Source organism: Oncorhynchus mykiss, chromosome 7 (assembly GCF_057628025.1).
Source record: "Oncorhynchus mykiss isolate SJ-2025 chromosome 7, ASM5762802v1, whole genome shotgun sequence".
Taxonomy (NCBI): Eukaryota; Metazoa; Chordata; class Actinopteri; order Salmoniformes; family Salmonidae; genus Oncorhynchus; species Oncorhynchus mykiss.
Genome location: NC_143028.1, coordinates 84078545 through 84093398, shown reverse-complemented (window position 1 = coordinate 84093398; position 14854 = coordinate 84078545). Strand labels below are relative to the sequence as shown.

Below are 14854 nucleotides of genomic sequence, written 5' to 3'. Positions count from 1 at the left end.
ATCACTGCTCTGGATTGTATCACTGCTCTGGATTGTATCACTGCTCTGGATTGTATCACTGCTATGGATAGTATCACTGCTCTAGATAGTATCTCTACTCTGGATAGTATCACTGCTCTGGATAGTATCACTGCTCTGGATAGTATCACTGCTCTGGATAGTATCACTGCTCTAGATAGTATCACTACTCTGTATAGTATCTCTACTCTGGATAGTATCACTGCTCTGGATAGTATCACTAGTCTGGATAGTATCACTGCTCTGGATAGTATCACTGCTCTTTTATAACCTTTACGTGTCGGCCTCAAGGCCTTCGTCAGAGCTTTTGTGAGTGTTTATAATTTCCGTTCAATGAATCTAATGGGGTTGGAGTTGAGGGAAACCAAGGCAAGTGTTACCAAATTTAACAATGTGCATTTCATACATTCTCAAATAATGTGTGTACATAAAACGTATTAAACAAGTCTGTAAAACCACAATGAGGACATCGACCCACCAAACACGTTTTCATGAATCATTGGGTACAGTGCAGGAAAAAAAACTCAAGAGTAGGCTGAAGTGGTGGCATTAATTCATGTTCACATTTACAACATAACATACATGGGCATTTCATCATTAAGACCTTCAGGAAATAATGTCTGGAGGGTGAAAATCCCCAAAACATTCCCTTTAACTTAGAGTACTATTAATATCACCTCCTCTGTCTGATATCTTAACTTTCTCTCTGCCGCAAAATCTAAAAGGTAGAAATGTCATGCTTTAGGTCATTAAAATGTACTGCGACTGGATAATCCCTGTCGTTTCCCCTGATTTAACTTTTATGTTCACTAGTTCTCTGTTTGAGAGAACGAGATGTTTTACCTACATAACACAGCCCACATGGACATTTAATCATGTAGATAACATGGGTGGTGGAACACGTAATAATGTCATTTATTAGGAACTGTTTTCCTGTGTGTGGGTGGCAGAAATATTCACACTTCATCATATTGTTGCACTGTGTGCTGCCTCTGCATTTATAGCTACCATTCGGACGAGGACGGAAAAGAGCTCATTTTGGCTGGCAGTTGGTGAGTTCGTAAATTCAGCTGGCAGAACTGAGTCCCATGATAAAATAAGCCAGTGTTTGTTGCTGGTCCCATGATAAAACAGGCCAGTGTTTGTTGCTGGTCCCATGATAAAACAAGCCAGTGTTTGTTGCTGGTCCCATGATAAAACAGGCCAGTGTTTGTTGCTGGTCCCATGATAAAACAAGCCAGCGTTTGTTGCTGGTCCCATGATAAAACAGGCCAGTGTTTGTTGCTGGTCCCATGATAAAACAGGCCAGTGTTTGTTGCTGGTCCCATGATAAAACAGGCCAGTGTTTCCTTGACAGCGTCTTTGCGCGAGTTAAAGTATGTGGTGGTGAACATTTCAGAGTGTCCTTTAGTCCTAGTTGGGCTTTTTGGTAGTAGTTCATCTGTTTCCCCTAATGCCACATTAAGAGCTTCATCCACACATTATAGAGAGTAGCCTCCTCTTAGAAACCTGTTGCGCATCTCTGTGTTTTTCTAGATAATCCTCTGTGGAGTGGCATATACGACACAATCTGAACAACGGGCCTCTTGGACGTCCTCTTTTTAACGGCTCAGGGTGGAAGCTGTCCCCCTTGTAATAGAGTATTTCTGTCCGTTTCTTTTCTGTACAGAGTTGTAAACAGGTTTCCTGTTGATTTCTCAAACTACATACCGAGGTGATGACGTTGAGTGTCACATTCAATAGTGAATTTGAGATTGGGGTCAATGTCATTGAGTAATGCCATAAGGTCTGACAGCTCTTCTCCTGTTCCTCAGGATATAAACATATTTGTGAACAAAATTTGCAAGACATTTCTGGGATCTTTAATTTCAGCTCATGAAACATGGAACTGACACTTTGTATAGAGTGTCTGAACCTTTCACCTATACAGTATTAGAGACAGGTGTAGTGTACCTGTGGAGCTGTAGAGTGTCTGAACCTTTCATCTATACAGTATTAGAGACAGGTGTAGTGTACCTATGGGGCTGTAGAGTGTCTGAACCTTTCATCTATACAGTATTAGAGACAGGTGTACAGTACCTGTGGGGCTGTATGGAGTGTCTGAACCTTTCCTCTTCTTGGATCTGGATTTGAAGACAGGGTTATCCTCTTCAGACTCCAGAGATGGGTAAACTGGAACAAACACACACCCTCTGGTTAGTTAGTACTCATACATCCACAGCTCAACACTGTCTGTCTAAAAGCTTCAAGTTCCTTGGTGTCCACATCACCAACAAACTAACATGGTCCAAGCTCACCAAGACACTCATGAAGAGGGCACGACAAAACCTGTTCCCCCTCAGGAGACTGAAAGGTTTGGCATGGGTCCTCAGATCCTCAAAAGGTTTTACAGCTGCATCATCGAGAGCATGGTTGCATCACGGCCTGGTATGGAAACTGCTCAGCCTCCAACCGCAAGGCACTACAGATGGTAGTGTGTACGGCCCAGTATATCACTGGGGCCAAGCTTCCTTCAGAGGAAGGCCCAAAAAAGTGTTAAAGACTCCAGCCACCCTAGTCATAGACTGTTCTCTCTGCTACCGCAAGGCAAGCGGTACCGGAGCGCCAAGTCTATGTCCAAGAGGCTTCTAAACAGCTTCTACCACCAAGTCATAAGACTCCTGAACATCTAATCAAATAGCTACCCAGACTATTAGCCTCCACATTGACTCTGTACCGGTAACCCCTGTATATAGCCTCCACATTGACTCTGTACTGGTACACCCTGTATATAGCCTCCACATTGACTCTGCACCGGTACCCCCTGTATATAGCCTCCACATTGACTCTGTACTGGTACCCCCTGTATATAGCCTTCACATTGACTCTGTACCGGTACCCCCTGTATATAGTCTCCACACTGACTCTGTACCGGTACCCCCTGTATATAAAACTGCTTTGTTGGTTAAGGGCTTGTAAGTAATCATTTTACATTAAGGTCTACACCTGTTGTATACGGCATTTCACTGTAAGGTCTACTACACTGTTGTATTCAGCATTTCACTGTGAGGTCTACTACACCTGTTGTATTCAGCATTTCACTGTAAGGTCTTCTACACCTGTTGTATTCAGCATTTCACTGTGAGGTCTACTACACCTGTTGTATTCAGCATTTCACTGTAAGGTCTACTACACCTGTTGTATTCAGCATTTCACTGTAAGGTCTACTACACCTGTTGTATTCAGCATTTCACTGTGAGGTCTACTACACCTGTTGTATTCAGCATTTCACTGTGAGGTCTACTACACCTGTTGTATTCAGCATTTCACTGTGAGGTCTACTACACCTGTTGTATTCAGCATTTCACTGGAAGGTCTTCTACACCTGTTGTATTCAGCATTTCACTGTAAGGTCTACTACACCTGTTGTATTCAGCATTTCACTGTAAGGTCTACTACACCTGTTGTATTCAGCATTTCACTGTAAGGTCTACTACACCTGTTGTAGTCAGCATTTCACTGTAAGGTCTACTACACCTGTTGTATTCAGCATTTCCCTGTGAGGTCTACTACACCTGTTGTATTCAGCATTTCACTATAAGGTCTACTACACCTGTTGTATTCAGCATTTCACTGTAAGGTCTACTACACCTGTTGTATTCAGCATTTCATTGTAAGGTCTACTACACCTGTTGTATTCAGCATTTCATTGTAAGGTCTACTACACCTGTTGTATTCAGCATTTCACTGTAAGGTCTACTACACCTGTTGTATTCATCATTTCACTGTAAGGTCTACTACACCTGTTGTATTCAGCATTTCACTGTAAGGTCTACTACACCTGTTGTATTCAGCATTTCACTGTGAGGTCTACTACACCTGTTGTATTCATCATTTCACTGTGAGGTCTACTACACCTGTTGTATTCAGCATTTCACTGTGAGGTCTACTACACCTGTTGTATTCAGCATTTCACTGTGAGGTCTACTACACCTGTTGTATTCAGCATTTCACTGTGAGGTCTACTACACCTGTTGTATTCAGCATTTGATTTCCACTGGTCCTTCAATTCCTTCCATCCTCTTTCATCCTCTTCTTCTCTCCAATTTCTAAAAGAGCCATGTTTCTATCTAATGATGTCACATAGCAGAGGCCAACCGATCTAATTACTAACGTGATGATGATGATGATGCGCATTCCTGCAGAATTTGGTTTCCCCTGCATTAACACTGACATGCTGGATGATGTCTGCTCTCTCTCTACAGCTGTGAAGCAGCTGTTCCCTCCCTCCCTCCCAGCTCTTTGAACACCACCACAGTTAAGCGCACACAGTTTGCTTTTCGATCATGAAATGATCGAGATAAAATAATTAGGTGTTTACAGACGAAGGGGAAGTCTGTGAGAACTGACAGAACGCCTTGCTAGAACTAGGACTGGTGGTATGAGAATTCGGGGGGGGTTCTAGAATGAGAATGTTCGTGCCACTAATGACTAATTAGAGTTGTGGGATTCTGAAAGTAATTAAAACAACAGATTTAAGTGATGATGATGGGAGATGAAAAGGCTGAAAGGGGCAGTGGTGTTGTTGTTGGATAGGCCTCACAGGGAACCCATTCTGGAAGACACAACTTGAAGGTGGAGATTTTGTAAAGGAGGTAGAGAAACCTAAACACATATCTCTGTAATCTAGTTTTAATTCAAATATCCTGGCTTAAATTAGATTGAGGCAGCCACATGTTAATACAACAGAGGTCAATCTGTTTTAAGCACACCTGCGAGCAGATCAGACTGGAGGGAAGCGTTAAGGAAACGCACAACTCTGCAGTCACAGGCCGTATAACCACTGTCTCAGCTAGAAACACAGCTTCAGTTACAGGCTGTATAACAACTGTCTCAGCTAGAAACACAGCTTCAGTCACAGGCCGTATAACCACTGTCTCAGCTAGAAACACAGCTTCAGTTACAGGCTGTATAACAACTGTCTCAGCTAGAAACACAGCTTCAGTCACAGGCCGTATAACCACTGTCTCAGCTAGAAACACAGCTTCAGTTACAGGCTGTATAACAACTGTCTCAGCTAGAAACACAGCTTCAGTCACAGGCCGTATAACCACTGTCTCAGCTAGAAACACAGCTTCAGTTACAGGCTGTATAACAACTGTCTCAGCTAGAAACACAGCTTCAGTCACAGGCCGTATAACCACTGTCTCAGCTAGAAACACAGCTTCAATTACAGGCCATATAACCACTGTCTCAGCTAGAAACACAGCTTCAGTTACAGGCTGTATAACCACTGTCTCAGGTAGAAACACAGCTTCAGTTACAGGCTGGATAACCAATGTCTCAGCTAGAAACACAGCTTCAGGCAAAGGCCGTATAACCACTGTCTCAGCTAGAAACACAGCTTCAGTCACAGGCCATATAACCACTGTCTCAACTAGAAACACAGCTTCAGTCACAGGCCATATAACCACTGTCTCAGCTAGAAACACAGCTTCAGTCACAGGCCATATAACCACTGTCTCAGCTAGAAACACAGCTTCAGTCACAGGCCATATAACCACTGTCTCAGCTAGAAACACAGCTTCAGTCACAGGCCATATAACCACTGTCTCAGCTAGAAACACAGCTTCAGTCACAGGCCATATAACCACTGTCTCAGCTAGAAACACAGCTTCAGTCACAGGCCATATAACCACTGTCTCAGCTAGAAACACAGCTTCAGTCACAGGCCATATAACCACTGTCTCAGCTAGAAACATTATTGAACTGCTCTAAAGAACATGTCTCTAGGCCTGACATGTTCATCTCACAAGCTGATGGCTATCTCTAGTGGAACATGTCTCATATCTCTAGTGGAACATGTCTCATATCTCTAGTGGAACATGTCTCATGTTTCTAGTGGAACATGTCTCATATCTCTAGTGGAACATGTATCATATCTCTAGTGGAACATGTATCATATCTCTAATAGAACATGTATCATATCTCTAGTGGAACATGTATCAAATCTCTAGTGGGACATGTATCTCTATGTATCTCTAGTAGAACATGTATCATATCTCTAGTGGAACATGTATCATATCTCTAGTGGAACATGTATCATATCTCTAATAGAACATGTATCATATCTCTAGTGGAACATGTATCAAATCTCTAGTGGGACATGTATCTCTATGTATCTCTAGTGGAACATGTATCATATCTCTAGTGGAACATGTATCATATCTCTAATAGAACACATATCATATCTCTAGTGGAACATGTATCATATCTCTAGTGGAACATGTATCTCTATGTATCTCTAGTGGAACATGTACCTCTAGTGGAACATGTCTCATATCTCTAGTGGAACATGTATCTCTAGTGGAACATGTCTCATATCTCTAGTGGAACATGTCTCATATCTCTAGTGGAACATGTCTCTCTAGTGGAACATGTCTCATATCTCTAGTGGAACATGTATCTCTAGTGGAACATGTCTCATATCTCTAGTGGAACATGTATCATATCTCTAGTAGAACATGTATCATATCTCTAGTGGAATATGTATCATATCTCTAGTGGAACATGTATCATATCTCTAGTGGATCATGTATCATATCTGTAGTGGAACATGCATCTCTATGTACAGTGCCTTGCGAAAGTATTTGGCCCCCTTGAACTTTGCGACCTTTTGCCACATTTCAGGCTTCAAACATAAAGATATAAAACTGTATTTTTTTGTGAAGAATCAACAACAAGTGGGACACAATCATGAAGTGGAACGACATTTATTGGCTATTTCAAACTTTTTTAACAAATCAAAAACTGAAAAATTGGGCGTGCAAAATTATTCAGCCCCCTTAAGTTAATACTTTGTAGCGCCACCTTTTGCTGCGATTACAGCTGTAAGTCGCTTGGGGTATGTCTCTATCAGTTTTGCACATCGAGAGACTGACATTTTTTCCCATTCCTCCTTGCAAAACATTTCGAGCTCAGTGAGGTTGGATGGAGAGCATTTGTGAACAGCAGTTTTCAGTTCTTTCCACAGATTCTCGATTGGATTCAGGTCTGGACTTTGACTTGGCCATTCTAACACCTGGATATGTTTATTTTTGAACCATTTCATTGTAGATTTTGCTTTATGTTTTGGATCATTGTCTTGTTGGAAGACATATCTCCGTCCCAGTCTCAGGTCTTTTGCAGACTCCATCAGGTTTTCTTCCAGAATGGTCCTGTATTTGGCTCCATCCATCTTCCCATCAATTTTAACCATCTTCCCTGTCCCTGCTGAAGAAAAGCAGGCCCAAACCATGATGCTGCCACCACCATGTTTGACAGTGGGGATGGTGTGTTCAGGGTGATGAGCTGTGTTGCTTTTACGCCAAACATAACGTTTTGCATTGTTGCCAAAAAGTTCAATTTTGGTTTCATCTGACCAGAGCACTTTCTTCCACATGTTTGGTGTGTCTCCCAGGTGGCTTGTGGCAAACTTTAAACAACACTTTTTATGGATATCTTTAAGAAATGGCTTTCTTCTTGCCACTCTTCCATAAAGGCCAGATTTGTGCAATATACGACTGATTGTTGTCCTATGGACAGAGTCTCCCACCTCAGCTGTAGATCTCTGCAGTTCATCCAGAGTGATCATGGGCCTCTTGGCTGCATCTCTGAGCAGTCTTCTCCTTGTATGAGCTGAAAGTTTAGAGGGACGGCCAGGTCTTGGTAGATTTGCAGTGGTCTGATACTCCTTCCATTTCAATATTATCGCTTGCACAGTGCTCCTTGGGATGTTTAAAGCTTGGGAAATCTTTTTGTATCCAAATCCGGCTTTAAACTTCTTCACAACAGTATCTCGGACCTGCCTGGTGTGTTCCTTGTTCTTCATGATGCTCTCTGCGCTTTTAACGGACCTCTGAGACTATCACAGTGCAGGTGCATTTATACGGAGACTTGATTACACACAGGTGGATTGTATTTATCATCATTAGTCATTTAGGTCAACATTGGATCATTCAGAGATCCTCACTGAACTTCTGGAGAGAGTTTGCTGCACTGAAAGTAAAGGGGCTGAATAATTTTGCACGCCCAATTCTTCAGTTTTTGATTTGTTAAAAAAGTTTGAAATATCCAATAAATGTCGTTCCACTTCATGATTGTGTCCCACTTGTTGTTGATTCTTCACAAAAAAATACAGTTTTATATCTTTATGTTTGAAGCCTGAAATGTGGCAAAAGGTCGCAAAGTTCAAGGGGGCCGACCGAATACTTTCGCAAGGCACTGTATCTCTAGTGGAACATGTATCTCTATGTATCTCTAATAGAACATGAATTATCTCTCTAGTGGAACATGTATCTCTAGTGGAACATGTCTCATATCTCTAGTGAAACATGTATCTCTAGTGGAACATGTATCTCTAGTGGAACATGTCTCATATCTCTAGTGGAACATGTATCTCTAGTGGAACATGTCTGATATCTCTAGTGGAACATGTCTGATATCTCTAGTGGAACATGTATCATATCTCTAGTGGAACATGTATCATATCTCTAGTGGAACATGTATCATATCTCTAATAGAACATGTATCATATCTCTAGTGGAACATGTATCATATCTCTAGTGGAACATGTATCATATCTCTAATAGAACATGTATCTCATCTCTAATAGAACATGTATCTCATCTCTAGTGGAACATGTATCATATCTCTAGTGGAACATGTATCATATCTCTAGTGGAACATGTATCATATCTCTAGGGGAACATGTATCAAATCTCTAATAGAACATGTATAATATCTCTAGTGGAACACGTATCATATCTCTAGTGGAACATGTATCATATCTGTAGTGAAACATGCATCTCTATGTATCTCTAGTGGAACATGAATTATCTCTCTAGTGGAACATGTTTCTCTAGTGGAACATGTCAAATATCTCTAGTGGAACATGTATCTCTAGTGGAACATGTATCTCTAGTGGAACATGTCTCATATCTCTAGTGGAACATGTATCTCTAGTGGAACATGTCTGATATCTCTAGTGGAACATGTATCATATCTCTAGTGGAACATGTATCATATCTCTTGGGGAACATGTATCATATCTCTTGGGGAACATGTATCAAATCTCTAATAGAACATGTATCATATCTCTAGTGGAACATGTATCATATCTCTAGTGGAACATGTATCATATCTCTAGTGGAACATGTATCATATCTCTAGTGGAACATGTATCATATCTCTAGTGGAACATGTATCATATCTCTAGTGGAACATGTATCATATCTCTTGGGGAACATGTATCAAATCTCTAATAGAACATGTATCATATCTCTAGTGGAACATGTATCTCTAGTGGAACATGTCAAATATCTCTAGTGGAACATGTATCTCTAGTGGAACATGTATCTCTAGTGGAACATGTCAAATATCTCTAGTGGAACATGTATCTCTAGTGGAACATGTATCTCTAGTGGAACATGTCTCATATCTCTAGTGGAACATGTCTGATATCTCTAGTGGAACATGTCTCATATCTCTAGTGGAACATGTATCATATCTCTAGTGGAGCATGTATCATATCTCTTGGGGAACATGTATCAAATCTCTAATAGAACATGTATCATATCTCTAGTGGAACATGTATCATATCTCTTGGGGAACATGTATCATATCTCTAATAGAACATTTATCATATCTCTAGTGGAATATGTATCATATCTCTAGTGGAACATGTATCATATCTCTAGTGAAACATGTATCTCTAGTGGAACATGTATCTCTAGTGGAACATGTCTCATATCTCTAGTGGAACATGTATCTCTAGTGGAACATGTCTGATATCTCTAGTGGAACATGTCTGATATCTCTAGTGGAACATGTATCATATCTCTAGTGGAACATGTATCATATCTCTAGTGGAACATGTATCATATCTCTAATAGAACATGTATCATATCTCTAGTGGAACATGTATCATATCTCTAGTGGAACATGTATCATATCTCTAATAGAACATGTATCTCATCTCTAATAGAACATGTATCTCATCTCTAGTGGAACATGTATCACATCTCTAGTGGAACATGTATCATATCTCTAGTGGAACATGTATCATATCTCTAGTGGAACATGTATCATATCTCTAGTGGAACATGTATCTCTATGTATCTCTAATAGAACATGAATTATGTCTCTAGTGGAACATGTATCTCTAGTGGAACATGTCAAATATCTCTAGTGGAACATGTATCTCTAGTGGAACATGTATCTCTAGTGGAACATGTCTCATATCTCTAGTGGAACATGTCTGATATCTCTAGTGGAACATGTCTCATATCTCTAGTGGAACATGTATCATATCTCTAGTGGAGCATGTATCATATCTCTTGGGGAACATGTATCAAATCTCTAATAGAACATGTCTCATATCTCTAGTGGAACATGTCTGATATCTCTAGTGGAACATGTCTCATATCTCTAGTGGAACATGTATCATATCTCTAGTGGAGCATGTATCATATCTCTTGGGGAACATGTATCATATCTCTAATGGAACATGTATCATATCTCTAGTGGAACATGTATCATATCTCTAGTGGAACATGTATCATATCTCTAATGGAACATGTATCATATCTCTAGTGGAACATGTATCATATCTCTAGTGGAACATGTATCATATCTCTAGTGGAATATGTTTCATATCTCTAGTGGAACATGTATCATATCTCTAATAGAACATTTATCATATCTCTAGTGGAATATGTATCATATCTCTAGTGGAATATGTATCTCTATGTATCTCTAGTTACCATAGTCTGAGTCCTTGAAGCAGGCGTCCATGTGATCATGGTCGTCATCAAACTCGATGCTGTCGATGCTGCTGTTCTTCTTTGTTTTCTTGGGTTTGGCTGGCCGCTTACTGTTCCCATCTCCTCCTTTTCCTCCTCGTGTTCCTCCTTTCCGTCCAGCCGTGGTGTTGGTGGCATGGTTCCTGCCCCAGGAACCACCTCCTCCTCCAGGGGTGTCAGAGGAGATGGCTGCAGCCTCTGCGGTAGCCCCGGAGGACAGGTTGGCCATAGACAACATCCCCTGAATGGCCTCCTGTGTGCTGGGAGATGCAGGTGGCTGACTGTAAGTACGTCAATAAGAAATAACACAACACAATAACACATTACACTGCTGGAAGGTGTACCCGCCGGAGAGAGAGACAGATCGAGAGAGAAGAGAGAGAGCGAGCGAGAGAGCGAGAGAGATAAGAGAGACAGATAGCGAGACGATATTATTATCAGACCTGTGTTCAAATACTTTGAGAGTCTGCCTAGAGTGCCAGATGGTCAGGGGTTGGATTTTTTCTATTGGTTTAAGCCAGGCACAGAGACAGTATTTGAAACCCAGGTCTGACTAATGTGTGTTTATAAGGTCATGTGGTTCACGTTGAACTGGGATCACGTTATAGACCTGATTACCGACAGTATCAACAGAGTTAATCATATGATAAATAGAGACGATATTTTAGGGGACATTTTGTGGGATATTTTCATATTTCTCGCCTCTTCAAATTGGGGATACACTCTAGACCCAAACTGCTACAGACCTATATCCATCCTACCTATATCTATCCTACCTATATCTATCCTGCCTCTAGACCCAAAATGCTACAGACCTATATCCATCCTACCTATATCTATCCTACCTATATCCATCCTACCTATATCCATCCTACCCTGCCTCTAGACCCAAAATGCTACAGACCTATATCTATCCTACCCTGCCTTTCTAATGTCCTCAAAAGCCAAGTTAACAAACAGATCAGTGACCATTTCGAATTCCACCGTACCTTCTCCACTATGCAATCCGGTTTCCGAGCCGGTCACGGGTGCACCTCAACCTCGCTCAAGGTACTAAACGATATCATAACCGCCATCGATAAGAAACATTACTGTGCAGCCGTCTTCATCGACCTGGCCAAGGCTTTCGACTCTGTTAATCACCGTATTCTTATCGGCAGACTCAACGGCCTTGGTTTCTAAAATTATTCCCTCGCCTGATTCACCAACTACTTCTCAGACAGAGTTCAGTGTGTCAAATCGGAAGGCCTGTTGTCCTCTGGCAGTCTCTATGGGGGTGCCACAGGTTTCAATTCCCAGGCCGACTCTTTTCTCTTTATACATCAATGATGTCGCTCTTGCTGCTGGTGAGTCTCTGATCCACCTCTACACAGACGACACCATTCTGTATACTTCTGGCCCTTCTATGGACACTGTGTTAACAAACCTCCAAATGAGCTTCAATGCCTTACAACACTCCTTCCGTGGTCTCCAACTGCTCTTAAATGCAAGTAAATCTAAATGGATGGTCTTCAAACAATCACTGCCCACACCTGCCCGCCCGTCCAGCATCACTACTCTGGACAGTTCTGACTTAGAATATGTGGACAACTACAAATACCTAGGTGTCTGGTAAGACTTTAAACTCTCCTCCAGAGTCATATCAAACATCACCAATCCAAAATTAAATCTAGAATTGGCTTCCTATTTCGCAACAAAGCCTCCTTCACTCATGCCGCCAAACATACCCTCGTAAAACTGACAATCCTACCGATCCTCGACTTCGGAGATGTCATTTACAAAATAGCCTCCAATACCCTACTCAATAAATTGGATGCAGTCTATCACAGTGCCATCCGTTTTGTCAACAAAGACCCATACACTACCCACCACTGCGATCTGTACACTCTCGTTGGCTGGCCATCACTTCATACTCGTCGCCAAACCCACTGGCTCCAGGTCATCTATAAGTCTCTGCTAGGTAAAGCCCCACCTTATCTCAGCTCACTGGTCACCATAACAACACCCACCCGTAGCACGCGCTCCAGCAGGTATATGTCACTGGTCATCCCCAAAGCCAACACCTCCTTTGGCCGCCTTTCCTTCCAGTTCTCTGCTGCCAATGACTGGAACGAATTGCAAAAATCACTGAAGTGATCTCTAACTTTAAGCATCAGCTGTCAGAGCAGCTTACTGATCGCTGCAGCTGTACCTAGCCCATCTGTAAATAGCCCACCCAACTACCTCATCCCCATACGGTTATACATTTTTTTGCTCCTTTGCACCCCAGTATCTGTACTTGCACATCATCTTCTGCACATCTATTCCAGTGTTAATACTAAATTGTAATTATTTTGCCACTATGGCCCATTTATTGCCTTACCTCCCTAATCTTACTCAATTTGCACACACTGTATATAGACTTTTCTATTGTGTTATTGACTGTATGTTTGTTTATTCCATGTGTTACTCTGTGTTGTTGTTTGTGTCGCCCTGCTTTGCTTTATCTTGGCCAGGTCGCAGTTGTAAATGAAAACGTGTTCTCAACTAGCCTACCTGGTTAAATAAAGGTGAGATAAAAAATGTAATAAATAAAGGTGAAAACAAATTTGGAGAGCTGCCCTGCAATATAAAAAACACTCTCCGAGCTATTCACAAGAAGCATTGCCTGATGTGAACCATGCCTCGAACAAAAGAGATCTCAGAAGACCTAAGATTAAGAATTGTTGACTTGCATAAAGCTGGAAAGGGTTACAAAAGTATCTCTAAAAGCCTTGATGTTCATCAGTCCACGGTAAGACAAATGGTCTATAAACGGAGAAAGTTCAGCACTGTTGCTACTCTCTCTAGGAGTGGCCATCCTGCAAAGATGACTGCAAGAGCACAGTGCAGAATGCTCAATGAGGTTAAGAAGAATCCTAGTGTCAGCAAAAGACTTACAGAAATTTCTGGGACATGCTAACATCTCTGTTGATGAGTCTACGATACGTAAAACACATAAACAAGAATGGTGTTCATGGGAGGACACCACGGAAGAAGCCACTACTGTCCAAAAAAACATTGCTGCACGTCTGAATTTCGCAAAAGAGCACCTGGATGTTCCACAGCACTACTGGCAAAATATTCTGTGGACAGATGAAACTACAGTTGTTGTTTGGGAGGAACACACACTATGTGTGGGGAATAAAAGGCACAGCACACCAACTTCAAAACCTCATCCCAACTGTAAAGTCTGGTGGAGGGAGGATCATGGTTTGGGGCTGCTTTGCTGCCTCAGGGCCTGGACAACTTGCTATCATTGACGGAAAAATTAATTCCCATGTTTATCAAGACATTTTGCAGGAGAATGTAAGGCCACATTAACATATTAATTAGGCAGGACATTAACATATTAATTAGGAGGGACATTAACACATTAATTAGGGGGGACATTAACATATTAATGCAGGTGTGTGTGCCTCCCTATGCAGGTGTGTGTGCTGGTCCTATGCAGGTGTGTGTTCTGGTCCTATGCAGGTGTGTGTGCCTCCCTATGCAGGTGTGTGCTGGTCCTATGCAGGTGTGTGTGCTGGTCCTATACAGGTGTGTGTGCTGGTCCTATACAGGTGTGTGTGCTGGTCCTATACAGGTGTGTGTTCTGGTCCTATACAGGTGTGTGTTCTGGTCCTATACAGGTGTGTGTGCTGGTCCTATACAGGTGTGTGTTCTGGTCCTATACAGGTGTGTGTTCCGGTCCTATACAGGTGTGTGTTCTGGTCCTATACAGGTGTGTGTTCTGGTCCTATACAGGTGTGTGTGCTGGTCCTATACAGGTGTGTGTGCCTCCCTATACAGGTGTGTGTTCTGGTCCTATACATGTGTGTGTGCTGGTCCTATGCAGGTGTGTGTGCTGGTCCTATACAGGTGTGTGTGCTGGTCCTATACAGGTGTGTGTGCTGGTCCTATACAGGTGTGTGTTCTGGTCCTATACAGGTGTGTGTGCTGGTCCTATACATGTGTGTGTTCTGGTCCTATACAGGTGTGTGTTCTGGTCCTAT

The 14854-nt window shown here is 41.9% G+C and overlaps 1 protein-coding gene across 2 annotated transcripts in view; it reads right to left on the bottom strand.

Annotated features, from left to right (window-relative positions):
- The window catches only part of LOC110529064 (lysine-specific demethylase phf2), a 157655-nt gene that overhangs the window by 34592 nt on the left and 108209 nt on the right, over nt 1-14854 (bottom strand). Inside the window, exons 18-19 of one of the 2 annotated variants that reach the window (XM_090242159.1) lie at nt 10800-11119; nt 2098-2190 (exon numbers count right to left, since the gene is read on the bottom strand). In XM_090242159.1, the coding sequence (XP_090098285.1) occupies nt 2098-2190; nt 10800-11119 (413 nt within the window). The remainder of the gene's footprint in view (nt 1-2097; nt 2191-10799; nt 11120-14854) is intronic. The other variant, XM_090242160.1, reaches the window with a different exon arrangement.